Source organism: Myxine glutinosa, chromosome 4 (genome assembly GCF_964187855.1).
Source record: "Myxine glutinosa chromosome 4, kmMyxGlut1.1, whole genome shotgun sequence".
NCBI classification, from domain to species: Eukaryota; Metazoa; Chordata; class Myxini; order Myxiniformes; family Myxinidae; genus Myxine; species Myxine glutinosa.
This window is the reverse complement of record NC_136264.1, coordinates 56,233,279-56,252,898: the sequence shown is the minus strand read 5'-3', so window position 1 is coordinate 56,252,898 and position 19,620 is coordinate 56,233,279. Positions and strand designations below refer to the sequence as shown.

Below are 19,620 nucleotides of genomic sequence, written 5' to 3'. Positions count from 1 at the left end.
TCTTCTATTTTTGAACTTTTTTTTCTTTGATCCAATATGGCTGCCAGACCACGTGAGCGATGACATCATAAATTTATATTCTCTAGTATAATTGTTGCATAGATCACGCTCAATACATTTCAAACTGATCAGACTAAGCGTTGTCCCTGTCATAATTATGGCACCAATGACGTCATCGTTAACGCCTATTCCCCTTATGGAGTTCATTAAATGAGCCATGTTTCAATTTTTTCCATTCAGTGGTTTGGGAGATATAGAGGTGTAACGTTTTTCCAAGATGGCGTCCGTCCATACCACTTCATGGCGTCCGTCCACGTACCACTTGACCTATGACATCGTAATTATGAATAAAAAAATTCTGCAGGCGGAGGCGTTTCTTTGGTAAAATTTCGTGTCAATCGGCCCAACGGTTGCCGAGAAAATGAATTTTTAAAATGCAGACACGTAAGGCACACGGCCTCACCTGAATGCTTAACCTCGCTTTTCGCTTCGCGAGCGCAGGGTAACTAGAATGGCACGCGGTCGAGCTCATACTTCCACCAGCGTGAACAGTTTACACTTTGTATCCCATTGTTAGGCCGGATCCGGATCTTAAAAATCGAACAGATTCATTCTGGTAACACAACCAACCAGTCCATCAGGTTTCGTCCGAATGTCCATAAAATTTCGAATTATCATGCTTTGTATCGTTTTTGGCCCCATCTCTCAATGGTGAAGAATCATTTAAAGAATTCTAGGATCCAGATCCGGATCTTCGCCAAAATCGAATCCATTTATCATCGTCACACAACCAACCTGTCCACAAAGTTTCGTACCAAATCGGTCCATAACTTTTTTTAATATCCTGCTCAGACAAACAGACAGGGGTGAAAACATAATGTCCATACACCTTCGTTGGTGAAGGTAATAAACCCGTCAGGCTCTGCACTTGATTTTGCTGTCGGGAGTGGGGAGTGGAGGTGAGGATGATTGGTGTGGCAAGCAGAAGAACAGTGTTTTGAGATGGAAATTAAATTAGTTTTAACTATTATTTTATTATGACTCTCAGTACATATTCATCACCTGGTGTTCCTAAGGATCCATACCACCACCTGGTTGGACATATCACTCAATGGTGAAGAATCACTTTAAAAATTCTACTGGCGGGATCCGGGTCCGCATCTTCACCAAAATTGAATCGATTCTTCCTTGTGTCACACACAACCTCTCCACCAAGTTTCGTCCAAATCCGTCCATAACTTTTTGAGATATCCCGCTATGTATCGTTTTTGTCCCTAACTCCCAATGGTGAAGAATCACTTTAAAAATTCGAGTAGCCGGATCCGAATTCGGATCTTCACTAAAATCTAATCATTTCGTCCTCGTCACAAACACTACATCTCTGCCAAATTTCGTCCGAATCCGTCTACAACTTTGAGATAGATATTTTGTTCACAAACGGACACACAAACAGACAGACAGGGGTGAAAACATAACCTCCATCCACCTTTGGTGGCGGAGGTAACCAGCAGCCGGGTGCGCGCACACGAACCACCCATCCAGGACATATTCAAAAAGTTTAATTTGGAATAGCAAGACATTTAATCTTCATTTGTGGAGGAATTCTTCAAAACAATTGCAATTAACAAGCTCTGTAATATGCAATACTCATTTATGTATGACAACAAAATGCGTTTTTTTTTTGTATACAAGGTCGAGGCTCGTGTAAGAGCTAGGATTGATCACAAAAACACAAACTGACACATAGAACATAAAACATATGATAAAGGGAGCGGGAGACAAGATGGAGAGCAGGGACATCGGGAGATCTGTGGGAGGGAGAGGGCTTGGGGGGAGGACGCATGGGAAGAGGGAGGGGGGGGGGGGGGTTGGAGAAGTAATAAAACACATGGACACTGCGAGGACTTCCAGGAAAAAAGTTGGTATTTCAAAAAAATGGATCTGGGGTGAAATTAGTGGGGGTAGAAAAGATCAAGGTTTTGGATGGGGGAAGATACGAGATGGTGGTGAACAGCTGTTTTAAAGACCTGGAGGGAGGAGTGGGATTGAAGAGAGGGAGTTTGTTCCAGAGGCAGGAGAACAGAGGAATGAAAGAGTGAAGGTGAGCAGAGAGCCTAGATTTTGGCAATTTCACCAGACAAGGGTTGCAGGCAGATCTTGTCCGACCTGTAGGAATATTCGGGGGACAGAGCACAGACAGATCTGGGGGAGCTAGGCCGGAGAGGAGTCGGTAAAAGACAGAAAGACCACCAACCTGCCTGTGGTGAGTAAGTGAAAGGCCCTCAGAGTTAGCTTCATCGTGGGAGATTCCAATGATTTATTAACGAACCAACGGAAAATAATCATCCCAGCAATGGATGGTCAGGTGAAATAAATAAAGTGGGTTTCCCAAATATCACTTTCATTTGCATCCTTTTTGACGTCAGTTTTTCACATCATTTTCGGAGAAGCATGTCCCCAGGCCCCCGAGTAAGGAGTCGTTTTTCTTGGTACTTTCCTTTTGTTTTCAAAATTCTGCAGTTTCCCCCATGAGAAAGTATTTACTACATATCCTAGATCTTCCTGCTACTTCAGAGGCAATGCAAGAGCCGACCATAAAGTGTGCATGAAACCTTATGAGAAACATGAGAAGTGTTCAAGGCAACTCAAACACATCCGTTTTATTGCACAACTGCAGACAGAAACAAGGAGTTGTAGCATGTTCCGTAAAAACACGTACAGATTACAATCCAAACGCTTATTGTAAAATAAACAACTTGCAGAAACTCTTGAAGTCACATGTTCCTCCACGTGAAGACAAAACGGCTTTTAAGCTTTCACAAATAAAGCAGGTATGAATACATCGATCTAACATACCTCATTTACAGAAGATTACCTTTGCTGTACAATTCTAGAGAAAATTCCCGGCGGTTCTTTGTCATTGAGAAGAGCATGAAAACCCTCTTGTCTCCGACGTTCAGCCAGTGCAGCCAAGCACTTAAAGGTCTTTGGCTCTGTAATCGCCAGGTCTGCCAACACTTTACGATTCAGGTCCACTTGGCACTGGGGAGGTGGAGAAGCAAACCACAAGGATGAGCAAAACATATTTGTGTCCCATTTGTAGTCAATAAAGGGTTGTACCATTATTAAATAATCCATTACTGTGCAATACGGAAGTTTGAGGTTGAACAATGATGCAACTTTGACTTCTCTCCGATCTGCATTGACTGAGCGCAGTTGATCACGACACTGCACATGGTGTTGGTGTTATGAACCGCAACGCATTGAGGCAATCTTTTTTTCTTTTTTTTAAACAACGATCCTGGTACATGGCAGGATAGTTCAGGGTAATGAGCACTCGCCTTGAGCTGCCTTTCCTGGGTTTGAATCTCGACCCAACTATGGACCGTCATCCTGATGTTTCACAGGCAGGGCAAGGCATCAATATGTGCGTCATCCATCGAAAAGACGTTAAATTGGATGGCTATGACACCATGACAACCTATGCGAGGGGTGGTGGATTCATTGATGCGACACGCTCCGCTCTATGTGAAGCACCAATAATAAAGTTTAACCTTGGGTCGAAAATCAAATCCAAACAACACCATCCTGCCTGACTCGAGAGTGAATAGATGTTATTCAACAAAAGTGGCCACTTCGCTATATTGATATTATACACGCATATATATTGTTACGTTTATAGGGGAGGGGGGTGGAGGGGCTTAAAGATGATTGGTGGAGAAAAAAATAATAATGCTGATTTCATCGGTCACGTGGTTCGGCCGCCATATTTGTTTTAACACAAAAGCCTTAAAAACCACTGAAAACACATCCTGGTGAGGGTCTTCTGCAATCTCTGATTGCTCGTTTACAATGTGAAATGCAGCAAAGGGGAGCGTGTGGTGCTATTCAAGCACTTTCTTCCACAAGGCAAGCAATTGGGATATTCATGCAATCAAAAAGAGGGGGAGCAAAAATGTACAAGGGGAACAATAATTGCAAGCAATGAAGGTGCAATACACAGCAAACGAAATTAAAAACACCTCACAGCCACGAAACACGAAATTAAAAACACCTCACAGCTACGAAAGAAGTTTCGGGAAATGAGTGGCGTGCTGATGATGAGGGGAGTGTCGTTGAAGCTGAAGGGAAAGGTGTATGCTGCATGTGTGAGATGTGTTGATTTATGGGAGCGAGACATGGGTAATGAACGTAGAGCAGCAACAAAGGCTGGAAAGGGTGGAAATGTGAATGGTTCGGTGGATGTGCGGAGTATCGTTGAGAGAGAGGAAGACAAATGATGAATTGCGAAAGATGATGGGAATAGAGCCTGTGATTGATGCTGTGAAGAGGAACAGGTTGAGATGGTTTGGTCATGTGTTGAGGAAGGATGAAAGTGACTGGTTGAGAAGAGTGATGGAAATGAATGTAGAAGGAAGTCGAGGACGGGGAAGACCGAGAAAGACTTGGCTAAAGATGGTGGAAGAAGAAATGCGGGCAAGGGGGTTAACAAGGAGAGATGCAGAAAATAGGGCAAAATGGAGAAGATTGTCATGGGGACCGCAAGGCTAGCCCCCGCTCTTGCAGGGAAAATGGCCTTAAAATGCATGTTGTGTTTGTTGTTGTCACAGCTACGAAACACGAAATTAAAAAACACCTCACAGCCACGAAATTAAAAACACCTCAGCCTCGAAACACAAAATCAAAAACACCTCACCAACACGTTATTTAAAAACACCTCACCACCACATAATTCAAAACCACCACCACGTTATTAAAAACACTTCACAACCACGGAAACAAAAGTTTCAGGGAGTAGTTCAGTGACAACAGACACTGCCCAGATATGTAGATATATAGATAAATGTCTGTACCTGAGTTGCTGTTTTGTCATGGTTTACACCAATCATAATTCAAACAATCATAATGCACAAATGTATTTGTAATATACGTGATATTACATTTTATAAACAATTGAAGTTGGGGAAAAAAAAAATTCCCACCCCAAAAAAAAAAATTGAAATTTTTTTCTAAAAAAAAAGAATACCCTTAGGACATACCGACGGGAGAGATAGGTGCATACCAGAAGTTTGGTACGGTTTCACAAAAGTTTGAGAGAGTAGTTTAGTGACAACACAGACTATATATTACACATTAATAACTAACACTAACACTAACACACACACACACACACACACACACACACACACACACACACACACACACACACACACACACACACACACACACACACACACACACACACACACACACACACACACACACACACACACACACGACTTTCTAGGACGTGACTTTTTACCTTTGATCTCACCTTTAGGAGGCTTGTAATGAACTGAGAATACTTTAGGCCGTGCTCACCAGCACCCGCTGCGATTCTTGTAATCCAGAGCTGGGAAAGACAAGTCAATTGGATAATGTTATGCATTTGTAGTCACAACACTAGGCAGAAATTTTATTTAAAACTTGGAAATCTAAAAGCTCTTCGATTCTGTCCTGCTTCTGTCTTTTAACCTCAATTTGTTGGTTGTGGTTGCCTTGTTTATTAAACTTTAAGCCTTTGTGCTGGCAATGGCACAGGAAGCCTTTTAGTGGATATTGCATTGCACTGTGAATGTGAAACATCCATTTGTTATTTTTTGTGACTTTTTCAAAATATTTGAAAGTTTGAGCCTTGGCTTTTGGAGAATATGAAGTACAATGTATCAAAGAATAAATGCCTGCCGTTGCAACACGTCACACTAAAACGATGCAGAGATTGCAAAGGTACAAGAGCACAACCGCATAACCGACTTGAGATTTTATCTGAGAACAATGGCAGGGAGGTCCGAGTTTTTTGACCACAGAACAACCTTCAACTGGAACCAAGCATGACATATTCACAAAGCCCTAACATCCCTGTTCCCCTACAAAGAAGGAAATGTGAGGTGGGGACAGTTGCCGAAAGGAGTGAGGCGAGAGATGGGGCGAATCGAGGGCAAGGCTGGGGCGAATCAAGGGCAAGGCTGGGGCGAATCAAGGGCAAGGCTGGGGCGAATCAAGGGCAAGGCTGGGGCTAATATTCTAGCTACTAAACAGAAAACACTGCACAAATTCCCCTCAAACTATTTTTTATTTCGATATCCAGTAGTCTTTACAGAGCGTTGGTGTGCCAAAGCAGTTACTTGGCATGGGTTATACTGTGTGGTTTGCCATTACCTTCCCAGCGTTGTTTGTCTGTGCTCTATCCGTTTGGATGCTGAACATCAAGCAAGGAAACACCACGTACCCTTAAAGGTTTTTGGTTACGACTCGTACGGGGTTTGAACCGCCGACTTACCAGACTCAGAGTGGACGCTCTAACCATTACGCCACTGAGTCTCGTTCCTTAACCAAAACGAAAGTACATTTAAGAAATAATCACATTCAGGGCACATTCAAATAATTTCATGCTCGAAAACTATGAATATTCCACATTTTCATTCTTCTTTTGTAACAAACTTTGGTTAAACATTTAGTTTTTTTTCCTTTTCATTTCCTTTTTCTCCTTAACACGCCCTTTGCCTTAACGCCCCTACTTTCCATTGTCCTTCCGAACTTTCCTTATCATATTCCCCAATTTTATCTTTCCATTGTTACACACAATGACCTTATGGTTACAACATCCACTCAGAATCCGATAGTCTGGTGCTTCAATTCTGACCCTGGCGAACTCATACTTAATACTGTCTTTTAAAAATGGTACATGCTGCTCCGTTGCTTCACACTCAGCATTTAAAAGATAGAGCATGGACAAATCCCATAGGCTATCATCTGCTGGGAAGAGATTTCTCCTTGATCGTCTCACTTAATCTGCAGAGAAAAATATACATCATAAGATTCCCTCGCCAACACGGGTGAGGAGTGCCATGGGGGCCAGGGCATATTGGGCGTCTCGTTTGCCAGACCTCACGCAGTGCGATTCCTTATTGTGGGGCTTTCTTTTGGGCAAGGTTTTTACGCAACTCAACAGCGAACATTCAAGACCCAAAAGAGCAGATTCAAGAAGCCTTTGGATAAATTACATTCGGATTGCGACAGAAAATGGTCTTGGAGTGTCGCAAAAGGATGCACACACCGCTTGAAAATTCACGTAAAAATTCACAACTATATTTTGTACACTTCTGAATTCAATAAAAAAAATTTTACCACCAAAACTTGAAATATGTTGCTATATCCTGTAAATTCTTTGTTCAATTTTGTTTCTTAGCAACAGTATTGCAGGGGTACAAAACCATGAACAGATAAATGACCCACCCTGTATATAAAGCATCGTCAAAGAGGCTTTAAAATAAAGTGGTAAAAAAGCAATGTTGTTGTAAAAATAAAAAACAACAACAAAAGAAAACATTTTGGTTTCATTTGTAAAACTCCTCAACAGCTACTCACCTGCCGCATATCTCTTTTTTTCAGATGACGCCCAATTGTAGCATATCTCCAAGCTCGGCGTACCGTACGGATGGCCAGCGAGTAGCAACGGTTCTTGCGTCCACGGAAATGCTGGAGGGAGTAGTGGGCAACGAGGGTTCAGCGTCAGTGACAGATACCTCGTCAGTTATCCTTTAAATATATTTTAACAGTATAAGTGAAGCTCATGAGGGGATACATTGTAATTATTTACATTGAGCGAGCCAAAAAATAATAATAATAATAATTATATATACAGTATATATATATATATATATATTTTTTAAAACAAACCAATATATATATATATTTTAAAACAAACCAATATATATATATATGTGTGTGTGTGTGTGTGTGTGTGTGTGTGTGTGTGTGTGTGTGTGTGTGTGTGTGTGTGTGTGTGTGTGTGTGTGTGTGTGTGTGTATATATAATATATAAACAATGAAATACCTTAGTAGAGATAGAATTGTATAAATTAGCAGGCTCCGAGTCGCGAAGAAGCCATCTCGATGTACATAAGTAGGCCGCCTGTCCGGGTAAGAGCATTTGCATGTCACCATAAGGGGCATGGCTTTGTGCTAATTAATGATAGGGCTTGAAGATTAATTCCCCAGTATGTAATTTTCTTCCTATGGTCTTCCCTTCGGTTGTATTACATTCGGCCAGCCAGGAAATTGAGGGCTCAGTGAAACAACGAAAGCACTGCAGTGGGACTCATGCGCTCACAATGCCGCTAGGGCCGACAGAAACAGCATTTGCCGATCGGCAAGGGAACGACGTCATCCGAACATTCCTGAACAGAGATTAGACTCTGCCACCCCCCGCCCGCCCCCCTGCCGACGACGACGACGACGACTTGAAATGAGGAGGCCACGACCCGGCCTTCGTGATTCGTGAGAAAATACAGCACTGGATTATCAAGGGTAATCTGGATAGGATGTGGGTTTTGGTTGAAACTCCTCTACCCTCAAACCCTCCAGCCAGGTGAAGCCTTACAGAAACTACATGCAAGATTCACCCTTCCATAGACAACGGAAAAGAAAGAAGACAAGAAGAAACCATGCACGCGCACGCGCACACACACACACACACACACACACACACACACACACACACACACACACACACACACACACACACACACACACACACACACACACACACACACACACACACACACACACACACACACACTTTTTTCACATTTTGTTATGTTGCAGCCTTATGCTGAAATCGTTTAAATTCATTTTTTCCCTCATGAATCTACACTCAATACCCCATAATGACAAAGAGAAAACGGGATTTTAGAAAGTTTTGCAAATTTATTTTTTTTAAAGAAGAAAAAAAGCCCACTTGTTGTTTGCAAAAAAGCACCTAAAGGACTCTGACTGAGAGAAACAAATTCCAAGCAGGCTTTCATGTGTCTTTCACCGAGGAGAGGCTTCCGTCTGGCCACTCTGCCATAAAGCCCAGATCGGTGGAGTGTTGCAGTGATGGTTGTCCTTCTGGAAGTTTCTCCCATCTCCACCCAGGATCTCTGGAGCTCAGCCAGAGTGACCATCGGGTTCTTGGTCACCTCTATTACCAAGGCCCTTCTCCCCCGATTGCTCAGTTTGGCCGGGCGGCCAGCTCGAGGAAGAGTCCTGGTTGTTCCAAACTTCTTCCATTTAAGAATTATGGAGGCCACTGTGCTCTTGGGAACCTTCAATGCAGCAGAGATTTTTTTTTGTAGGCTTCCCCAGATCTGTGCCTCGACACAATCCTGTCTCTGAGCTCTGCAGACAGTTCCTTCGACCTCGTGGCTTGGTTTTTGCTGTGATATGCATTGTCAGCTGTGAGACCTTATATAGACAGGTGTGTGCCTTTCCAAATCATGTCAAATCAATTGAATTTACCACAGGTGGACTCCAATCAAGGTGCAGAAACATCTCAAAGATGATCAAGATAAATTGGAGGCACCTGAGCTAAATTTCAAGTGTCATAGCAAAGGGTATGAATACTTATGTAAATGTGATATTTCAGTTTTTTCTTTTTAATAAATTTGCAAAACTTTCTAAAATCCTGTTTTCTCTTTGTCATTATGGGGTATTGAGTGTAGATTGATGAGGGAAAAAATGAATTTAAACGATTTCAGCATAAGGCTGCAACATAACAAAATGTGAAAAAAGTGAAGGGGTCTGAATACTTTCTGAATGCACTGTGTACACACACACACACACACACACACACACACACACACACACACACACACACACACACACACACACACACACACACACACACACACTTTTTTTTCTCCAATTTTTGACCGCCGTTGCCTTATTACAGTCAGTGCGATACACATCTGTCATTTCGCAACAATCACCGTTAAATTAATAAATAATGTTATGGTGTGAATGTCAAGCATACAAATTACAACACGAGACACGAGGACCTTACCCGTGCATGCTTGAGCAGCTCCTGGTGTTTCCAGTAGCGATCCGGGCCGCGGTTGCGCATTAAAAGGGCCAATGAAAGCAAGACCATGACGCGGACGAGTCGGAAGAGCCGCCACAAAGACCGAATGAACGCGCCGGATCGAAAGCACGGCGGAAACGGTCCACAGGCCTCACGGTGCCCCTTTAAAGGTCAAAGGGCACTTCCGGTTTGAGCGCGCCGATCATGGCTTGGACGAAGAGTTCGGTTTTATTCCCCGTTCGCGCATAATGACCGTTACGTGACGATCGTGGCGAGTTTGTGCGGTGATTGTAGCGAATGTTACACGAGTAGTGACAAAAAACACGCGCGGCGCCTGTAAGGACTCCATTGGTTACCGACCCGAGTCCCTTCAGCACGCAGACGCCAGAGGGCCCAACATGGGGAAGAAGAAGCAGCAGGTCATGAGTCTTGGTCGCGCCATCATCAAGGACAGGAATTTCACCACAAGAAACCAGCGGAAAACGGATTCCTGGGTTTGTCGTCATGTTTTTTTTTGTAGTTGGGTATTTAGAAATCATATAATCGCACGTGGTTGAAAGATAGCTGCGAATTTGATTAATCTTGGAGAACGGTGACTGATGACAGTGATATGTTGCCTGTTGGTATTAATCAGTGAAGCATCCGCATTATCTTTCCGAGATTGTTTATTTCCGAGAAAGAATGAATTTTAAAGCTCTCGTACTGATACCCGAAACTGCTGCTAACTATTCCACTTGTGGAGCATGGCGACACGCACAGGACAGAAACTGCATTTTTTTTTTTAAATTGCATATAAACAAGCAGACGTGAGTTTAATCGATGTAATCGATTGCTATTCGCCATTTATAACAGATCGTTATTGTTGGTAAACAATTAATGAATATGCTTATTTGTATATCACAACTTTTTATTAATGTTATACCTGTGCTTTTGTGTCACAGCTTCACACCAGCGAGCTAAACGATGGAAGTGATTTGGATCGCCTCAACCCCGCCTCCATCACTGAGCAGAGCTCCATGGATGATTTCCTCCTCACGGCACAGCTGGCAGGCGCAGACTTTACAGCCGGTCAGTTCACCTTTCCCCAGCGAAGCATGTTGTTGATTTAACAGGTACCACGCACTCGCCTCTCAACTGTGTAGCCTGGGTTCGAATCCCGACCCAGCTACAAACAGCCATCCTGGTGTTTCACAGGCAGGGTGATTCATCAGTGTGTGTGTGTGTGTGTGTGTGTGTGTGTGTGTGTGTGTGTGTGTGTGTGTGTGTGTGTGTGTGTGTGTGTGTGTGTGTGTGTGTGTGTGTGTGTGTGTGTGTGTGTGTGTGTGCCGTCCCTCGGATGGACGTTAAACTGGACGTCCTATCTGTCGGCATTTAAGTTGGTGGACGCCAAAGATCCCGCAGTGTCCTTCACGAACAGTAGGCGAGCTACTGCTGGCACCGTGAACAAATGACTAATTCCTGCCCTAACCTACAGGGGGCACTGCATCAGCCGCACAGTCACACCCTCAGTCAATGATGCTATTCGCCATTTACAGCATCAAGGTTCAAATGCCGAATTTGAAACCCCCGCTACCTTGTGCTGTGTACTTGTGCTGATGATTTAAGTAACTGAACTAGAACGGCACTCGGCAAAGCACGTACCTTTGCCAGGCTGAACAGTTTACATTTTGTATCCACTGATAGGTCGGATCTGCATTCGAGCCTGAACCAAAATGTAATTGGCTTGTTCTTGTCACCTAACCAACTCGTACCCCCGAGTTTTGTCCGAATCCTTCCACAACTTTTGAGATTGTCATTTTTGGCCGTATCACTCAATGGCGAAGAATCACTTTTAAAGTTTTCTGATGCGGATTCGAATCTTCACCAAAAATGATTCAATCCCTCCTTATCCCATACCCAACATGTCTGCTAAGTTTCGTCCGAGTCCTTTCAAAACTTTTTGAGATATCGTGTTATGTATAGTTTTTGGCCCGATCTCTCAATTTTGAAGAATCGTATAATAAAATTTCGTATCCTGATCTGGATGTTTGCCAAAATCTAATCATTTAGTCCTCGTCACTTATCCAACCTCTCCACCAAATTTGGTTCAAATCCGTTCACAACTTTGTCAGATATCCTGTTTACAAACAGACAGACAGGAGTGAAAACATTCGTGAAACCTTCGGTGGCAGAGGTAATAAATTACTCGGCGTTAATTGTTTATTTAGCCAAATTTAATTTTTTGTGTGTGGTGACTCAGACTCGTGTTAACTTTTATTTTAAATTATCATTGATCGTTCTCGTAATCTAAGACTCGTAGAAGAGCCGAGGAGCTTGCACATTTTGCACATGTCACTTCCAAGGTAAACCCATGAGTAAACAAGCATCACTGTACTTTTACATTAATTACAAGGATATCGGTAGACGATCGACAAACGCACATGGGGTATGGGATTTGAACCTGGGTTCCCTACATCCCAAGCAATGGGTTCAAATTGGTCTCTCTCACATGTTGTCTTTGTTTTGCATCTTCTGGCAACAATATTCTCTGTTCCTGTTCTAGCCTGGGCACGAGTGAGCAATGAAAATCAGTTTGAGCTGTTTTTATTCCCACACTTTAAAAAAAAAAAGGGGGATATTCTAATTGACTGCGTCTTTCTGTCCGTCATGCTATCTCCTAAATGGTTGTGCAGAAATTCATCAAATGTGGTACTTATGATCACCACATAACAAGAAGGTGCGAGAGCAGTATCACTTTTGGCCTCACCCCCTGAGGCAGCATCAAAAGTTCAAATACCCCAAAAAAAAAACAATTCCAGGCACATTTTACACATTTTAGATGAAACGTTGAATATGCAATCAACATTGGCAGCCACATGAAATTTAACGAGCATTTGGATTTGACCCCTGGTTCATGCCCCCCAGGGGGTGGGGACCTAGGGCCACAGGGGTCGAAACAGAAGATTTTTATTTTAACTCAAAATTTGATATTGGATTATTCTTGGTGAAACTTTCTGCTATCTTTCAACCTTACTTTAGGTGGGAAGCGTGGGGATTTGCAATGGCGTACCATCAGCATTGGTCTCGTTTAGTATGGTGGCATTTGCTGTGTTTTTTAAACCACAAATGCTGAGTATAAGTGAGCGATAGTTTGATGCACGTGTGTGTTTCGATTGAAGCACGTTCTGCTTTGGTTACTGTTCGTAGCACCATGAGCATTCTGTAACTTGACCTTCAAACTTTAACCGAGATGGTAAAAGTTGTACGAGTAGATATTATTTTCCAGTTTGATTGCCAATATTCTGTCCACTTTGTACTAACCAAGTGAGCAAACTGGTGCTTCTTTCACTGAACTTTTCTTTCACTCACTCCTCCCCTTGCTCTCATTCTTCCCCTCACCCATTCTTCCTCCAAGTGGCCCGTTATTGCATCCCTCTTCCCCTGCTATTGGTGGTTTCCACAATTTATATTGTGTTTTGTTCTGTTCTTTTGTGTTGTTGCTCTTCCACAAGCCTAACTGTGTTTCCAAAAAACACATCCACCTGTTAGAATAGCGTTTCTTAATGAATTTAAAAGCCTGGTGTTGGATTAACGGTTAAAGTGTTATTTATGCCAATTTGTGTTTGTGAACCGCAGAAAAGCTGAACGTGAAGGTTTTATCCACCGGAGTTGATACGGGGTTGCCAAGCTATGAAGAGACCCAGCAGATCCTCAAGGCACAGGAAGAGAATAAGCAGTTTCTGTCTGTTCCCCGAAGGTACAGGTTTTACAAGTATCGAGCATGACCTACGTTCTGCTCACGATCCAATAATTGTGCATATTGCTGATGGTGCCGTGATCCTGAGTTTGTATTCCATATTCTGCATTGATTTTTCTTTTGTCTCCTAATTGTGAGAGATGACGGGATGCCTCTATGGACAGGTGGCAGGAAAGAAGCCATTACTGAAAAAGACGCATCTTAAAGCTCATATGTAGTTTGCAAAAAAGCATTTTAATGATACTGCAGGCATGTGGAGAAAAGTGTTGTGGTCAGATGAGACAAAAAAAACAAAACCAAAGCATTACGTCTGGCACAAGCTGAACACTGCACATCACCCAGTCATCACAATCCCTACTGTCAAGCACGGAGATGGCAGCATCATGTTATGGAGCTGCTTTTCATCAGTAGGTACTGGCAAGCTTGCCGGATAGAAGGAACAATGGACGGTGCAAAGTACAGGAGAATACTTGATGAAAACCTGCTTGGGTCAACCATGAATCTTAAACTGGGTAGACGATTCACATTTCAGCAGGACGATGATCCGAAGCACAAAGCTGAAGCCACACTAGAGTGGATGATTAAAAAGAAAATAAATGTTCTTGAGTGGCCGAGTCAAAATCATGACTTGAACCCAATTGAACATTTATGACGAGTCTTGTAGAATGCAGTCCATCGACGATCCCCATCAAACATGGCAGAACTAGAGCAATTTTCATCTGAAAGATTTCACCATCTCACTTTGCAAAGCCGGTAAAGACTACCCAAAAAGACTCGTAGCAGTTATTGCTGCAAAAGGTACTTCCACCAAATACTGACAAGGGGCTGAATACTTTTACAACCAGTGAATTTTGATTTGTACATGTTTTTTACAGGTATTCCTGACATGTAACCTCCTTCAGCTATAATAGTGTGTAGTTTGATCTCCTCGGTTATGAATAAAAAGTTCATTTGGAAAAATCATTTCTTCACAATTCGTAATTCATCTAAATGTGACATTATTGGAAGGGGTGAATACTTTTTCATGCCACTGTACATACTAGCATGGTCCTTGTTACCCCGTGGGCACGAAGCGAAAGCGAGGTTAAGAAATTGGTTCACTTCTGTCTGTCTACAAGCATCATGTTATGACCGAGGAACAACTTCAATTGAATGTTATATTTTGAACATGAATCGGAAAACGAGCCTGCAGTTTAGCAGTACTTTGGCTTTGAATCTCATCCCGGTCGTGCATGCACAGAGAGGAGAGATTTTTCTTTAGTGTCTGCCTGTCTGGCAGTGAAACAACATTGAAAATCATTCCAAACAGAAATCTCACTGTTTTTAAGGACATCATAAAGGACACAAACAACAAGCATGAATAACTAATGTAACGTGTTAAAGAAGATGGTGTAGAAGATGCTGCATTAACAGCAGTAAAGTTCTGGGAAAAAAATTCTACAACCTTTAAATTCTTTTTCTTTCAATTTAATTATATACGTGAACACTGTAGCACACAAATGATCCACCACGCGGTGACCCGGGTTGCCCCGTGATTTTTGACCATTTTACATAATTAATTAATTTATTTTAGGGGGAGTGTAACCCGGGTTCGCGTGATAGGAAAATCCTTTGTGTACCCATACTTTTTGGCAAGAACAAGCACGTTTCCATGCAATACACGTGCGCGTACCATGATTATTGATTGATCACTCGGTTCAGTACGACGTCGTGCAGTGTCTATAATTATACTGGGGCTGGTCTACGCTGGTACAGTCGTGTACGCAACCTATTGGATCGCCAGTATTGGCATTATTTTCCCGGTTTATTTTGATTGTTGAATTTGGTATCACATCTAAACAAACTTTATTGAAGAACTGCATGCCCAGTGTGGATGTTCTGGATCATTTTAGCCTTCACGAGAGAACTGGTTACTGTTAACTGGCCCCGATTTGAGAATTGCCGTATCTCACGAGGTAACCCGGGTTAATCAATATGGCGGCGTCATGGCGTAACCAGGGTTACCGCGTGGTGGATCAAATCACCTTATTGGCACTTTCAAAAATCTTTCGCTTAGCAGTACTTTTTACGACGGCATTTTTGCATCATCTCGACCAATCAAATTTTCCACTCGTATTGAGTGTGATTTATGTGGTACCTGTAGTCCAGCACGGTGCAAGATCGATGGCCAAGGCATTATATGCCCTCAACATCTGTTTAGGCGCCAGCTTAAGCTCGCCTCCATGAGAAAAGATTACTCTGTGACTTCTGTATCTTTGTTGTTTGATTCTGCCTTAGGATATGGTTCACTGCTGCTCATGCCATTTCTGCTTCTTGCAATGACCTTTGATTTGTACAACATCTAGTTAAGTATGAGAAGTTGAATTCTGCTTTTTCAGAATAGGCCTGTTCTAAATTTGCTGAACATCTTTGGTGTCTCAATAAGTATTTGATTTCCACTGTATCCACCGAGTCAAAACGAGGAATGTTAAAGGTACTAAATGAAAAGGAAGGCATGGTTAAACCTCGAAAGTGCACCCAGTTGATATATCCCCAGAAATCTGAAAAGCTGTCGATTTAAGATTTTGTCGCAAATTATGCAATGGACTTCTTCACGTGCCTCAAAATTTCAGATGTTTTCTGGATTCTTACCCCCTAGTTATGGGAGAGGATTGCAGGGAGACACTGCAGACAGTTGAGCACTTGAAGGTTGAAAATGACAATGCTGAAACATGCATGGCCCTTTTTTAGGAATATAACCACAAAGAAAGACGAACAGCAACAATTCCTCCAAGTTGTGTAAGACCATAGAAGCTGCTTCCCCAACACCAAAAAGGAAACGATATTGAAGCAAAACTCAGTAACCTTGCTTGGCCATGCAACTGAAGTCCAGAACTCCATCCTCGTTGAACAACCTCTAATTATGGTCAAGAATAGATGAATTTTTTTTTGGACATCTATCTATAATTCCAGTAATCTCTGTGTGTATGTTTGTATGTTTGTATGTTTGTATGTATGTATGTATGTTTGTCTGTGACCGCTGTTTCTCGACAACTACCGGTCCGATATACTTTAAACTTGCCAGGTATATTGCTGGGGACCCGAGGATGTGCCTTTTCAAGGTTTCATATTAATCGGACAAGTAGTTACCGAGCTATGGCGATTTCTTTACCAAACTCCGCAAGCCGTTCGCTTTGGACCAAACCATTGCATGTAAATAGAGGGGGGGGATTGTCACCGTACTCGCAAGCCGTTCGCTTTGGACCAAACCATTTCATGTAAATAGAGGGGGGGGATTGTCACCGTACTCGCAAGCCGTTCGCTTTGGACCAAACCATTTCATGTAAATAGGGGGGGGGGATTGTCACCGTACTCGCAGGCCGTTCGCTTTGGACCAAACCATTTCATGTAAATAGAGGGGGGGGATATAATTTTAGATATATATATATAGTACGGGCATGCCCTAGTTGAAACAAATTTAGCAAGTGATAGCTTTAAAAAAATTTACTTTCTATTTTACCTGTAAATAAAGATCACCTTAGTTCATATATTAGTAACTAGCAGGGTACCCTGTGTTGCCCAGTCTATTTTTTTTGGTGGGGGCCTAAAACACTTCCCACTAAGGAATTGGCTCAGGGATCATTTAATATATCACTTTTCACAACGCTACAAAGTAGTGGTGGGCAATACCATCGATTCTTTGTAATCGCGATTACTGATTACTTTTGCAAGGAGTAATCGAGAGTAATCGACTACTTGGTCTGATTTTTGTCACTCAGTTTTTTTTTGTGTTATTTTTGGGGGGGGGGGTCATGGGGGCGGTTCGAGACGGGTTGCTGTTTGTTGTTAGAGATGGGGACTATTTATGTATTGTAATCTTTGAGTTGATTTTTTTTGGGAGGGGGGTGTCTTTTCAAGTTTATTTTTCAAATCATTGTTACAATCGCAATGCAAAAAATGAAAATAAAGACGAAATAAATTTATTTACAGCAAGTTTTTAACGACATGTACAATATAGGAACATGACTTTACAAGTTCTTGTTAACGAACAAATACATGTTGACATGCTTGTCTTTGAGGCGATTTCTCTTCTCTGATATCAGCTCTCCGGCTTTGGAATAAAGTCGCTCCGACGGCACAGATGTTGCTGGTGCGCAGAGATATTTTTTTGCCTGCTTTGCCAACAGAGGGTATCCAGCGGCGTGTTCTTTCCACCATGCGAGGGGATTTTCTTTCATCCCAATGAGCTTCACTTTCATATAGGAATCTGTTTCCACTGTCGCCTCGGTGAATTGGGTGCGGTGACTTTCAGATGCCTTGGCTTTCTTGCTGAATCAGGACCACATGTCGTCGTCTTCTTCTTCCTTTGTTCCAGCTGCAAATGAAGTGCTGCCACCTGAAGCTTCAGCAGTTGCGTTTGACTTCATCTCTGAGACAAGACGAGCTTGCTGTGTGCTCGCTTGTTCATCATCAACAAATGGGATCTTCTTCAGTCGTGGATCCAACAATGTGGCAGCTGCCAGGGGAAAGTTGCTTTCGTAGTGGAGGAAGCGCTTTGTCATTTTTTTGTTCAACTCCTCAAGTAGCCTCTTGCCACTGTTTGAACTAATCGATTCCCCGCTCATTTTCATGACATTTTCTCTCAGTGTCCGTATATTGAAGATCACGCTTGATATTGACACGTGGAGGTCAGCACTCATCCCTGTCGTGATTTTCTAGAATGGGCGCAAAATGGTGATGGTTTCCCTCATGATGTTGATTTCATCTGTGGTTAAGCACATGTTGTTCTTCCCAAAGAGACACAGTGTCAAAGAAATGAAAGCAAAGATAGAAAAAGAGAAACGGTGTCAGCAATGAAAGCAAAGATACGAAATGCGAGTGAACTCAGTGTACAATGCAGCGAGAATATAAAATTAATAACAAATTAACTAGCTAAATCTAAAATAAATCGAAATAAAGCAATTTAATAGCTCTTATAACAATTTAATAGAATTTGGCATCTGTCAATCACGAGGACATCGGCGACCATCGACTCATCCAAGTAACCGACTACTCATGAAGTAACCGATTACTCCACCATTCTTAACAGTAATCAAAGTAATCGATTACTTTTAATCGATTACGCCCATCACTACTACAAAGACTAGGCACTATATAGCGATCTAAAATTTTAAAACTCTAATTATTTTGCAAAATTTTAAAAACTTTTTTTGCCTAAAACACTCTGCGGCGATCACTAATGAACCTCTAAGTTGGACGAAGATCCGTTCAGCCATCGCTAAGAAAAATGATCACACACAGACACACACACTATGGCAAATGGCTCTCTTGCAGTATAGATGTGGAAGATATCATGTGACATTTCTATATGTTACATGGCATAAAAAGTGGCCGATAAACCTAGTAAGACCAGCTGGAGGAGACAGGGCTTCATTCCTTATGAAGGAGGCGGTTACGAGTGGATATAACAGAGATGTTACAGATAATTAAGGGTATATACAAAATAAGTGCAAAAGAGTTATTGAGCACAATAGACAGTGATAGGTCCAAAGTCTACAGTCTGAGTGTAAAGAAGAGGAGTCTTAGCAAAGAGATTAAAGAAGAGTAAGGCAAGGGTCTTTCACTCAGATCAGTTATTGCATGGAATAGTTTACCTGGAAAGGTAGTTGCAATATAAACAGTATGCAGGTTTAAATTTGAATTTCATAGGTACCTAGTCTAAGCATTGATGACGAAGGGGTACAGGGATATTGGCAGGAAGCGTAGGCAACTGGGTCATTATCGTTATATGAGAGGGTCTCATGAAAAAGTGAACGTGCTGTCTGTTTGTTCGTTCCTCACTCTACAACAGTTGCATGATGTCTTTGCCTGCCCTCACTGTTCTCATCCCCACTCCACCACCTATCCCCCCCCCCCCCCCCTCTCCCCTGTCCCCTTGGTGAATTTAAGTTGATAAATTGTTAAGATTGGATATTCATGTGGTGTTGATGTAGTGCAGTCCTCACAATAATTAGTTGTACTT

General features: G+C 42.3%; 2 protein-coding genes across 2 annotated transcripts in view; one reads left to right on the top strand and one right to left on the bottom strand.

Moving 5' to 3' along the window:
• Positions 1-2,645: 2,645 nt before the first annotated feature.
• On the bottom strand, positions 2,646-10,063 carry MRPL20 (mitochondrial ribosomal protein L20). The gene is made up of 4 exons (XM_068112357.2): positions 9,866-10,063; positions 7,408-7,518; positions 5,315-5,392; positions 2,646-3,042 (listed from the first exon to the last, which is right to left on the bottom strand). Exons 1-4 carry the CDS (start codon positions 9,950-9,952, stop codon positions 2,872-2,874), a joined length of 447 nt encoding a protein of 148 aa, XP_067968458.2. The 5' UTR covers positions 9,953-10,063; the 3' UTR covers positions 2,646-2,871.
• Positions 10,060-19,620, top strand: part of LSG1 (large 60S subunit nuclear export GTPase 1) — a 74,176-nt gene continuing 64,615 nt past the window's right edge. Inside the window, exons 1-3 of the mRNA XM_078775725.1 lie at positions 10,060-10,377; positions 10,825-10,951; positions 13,499-13,619. Of these exons, the coding sequence (XP_078631851.1) occupies positions 10,282-10,377; positions 10,825-10,951; positions 13,499-13,619 (344 nt within the window). The 5' untranslated portion in view covers positions 10,060-10,281. The remainder of the gene's footprint in view (positions 10,378-10,824; positions 10,952-13,498; positions 13,620-19,620) is intronic.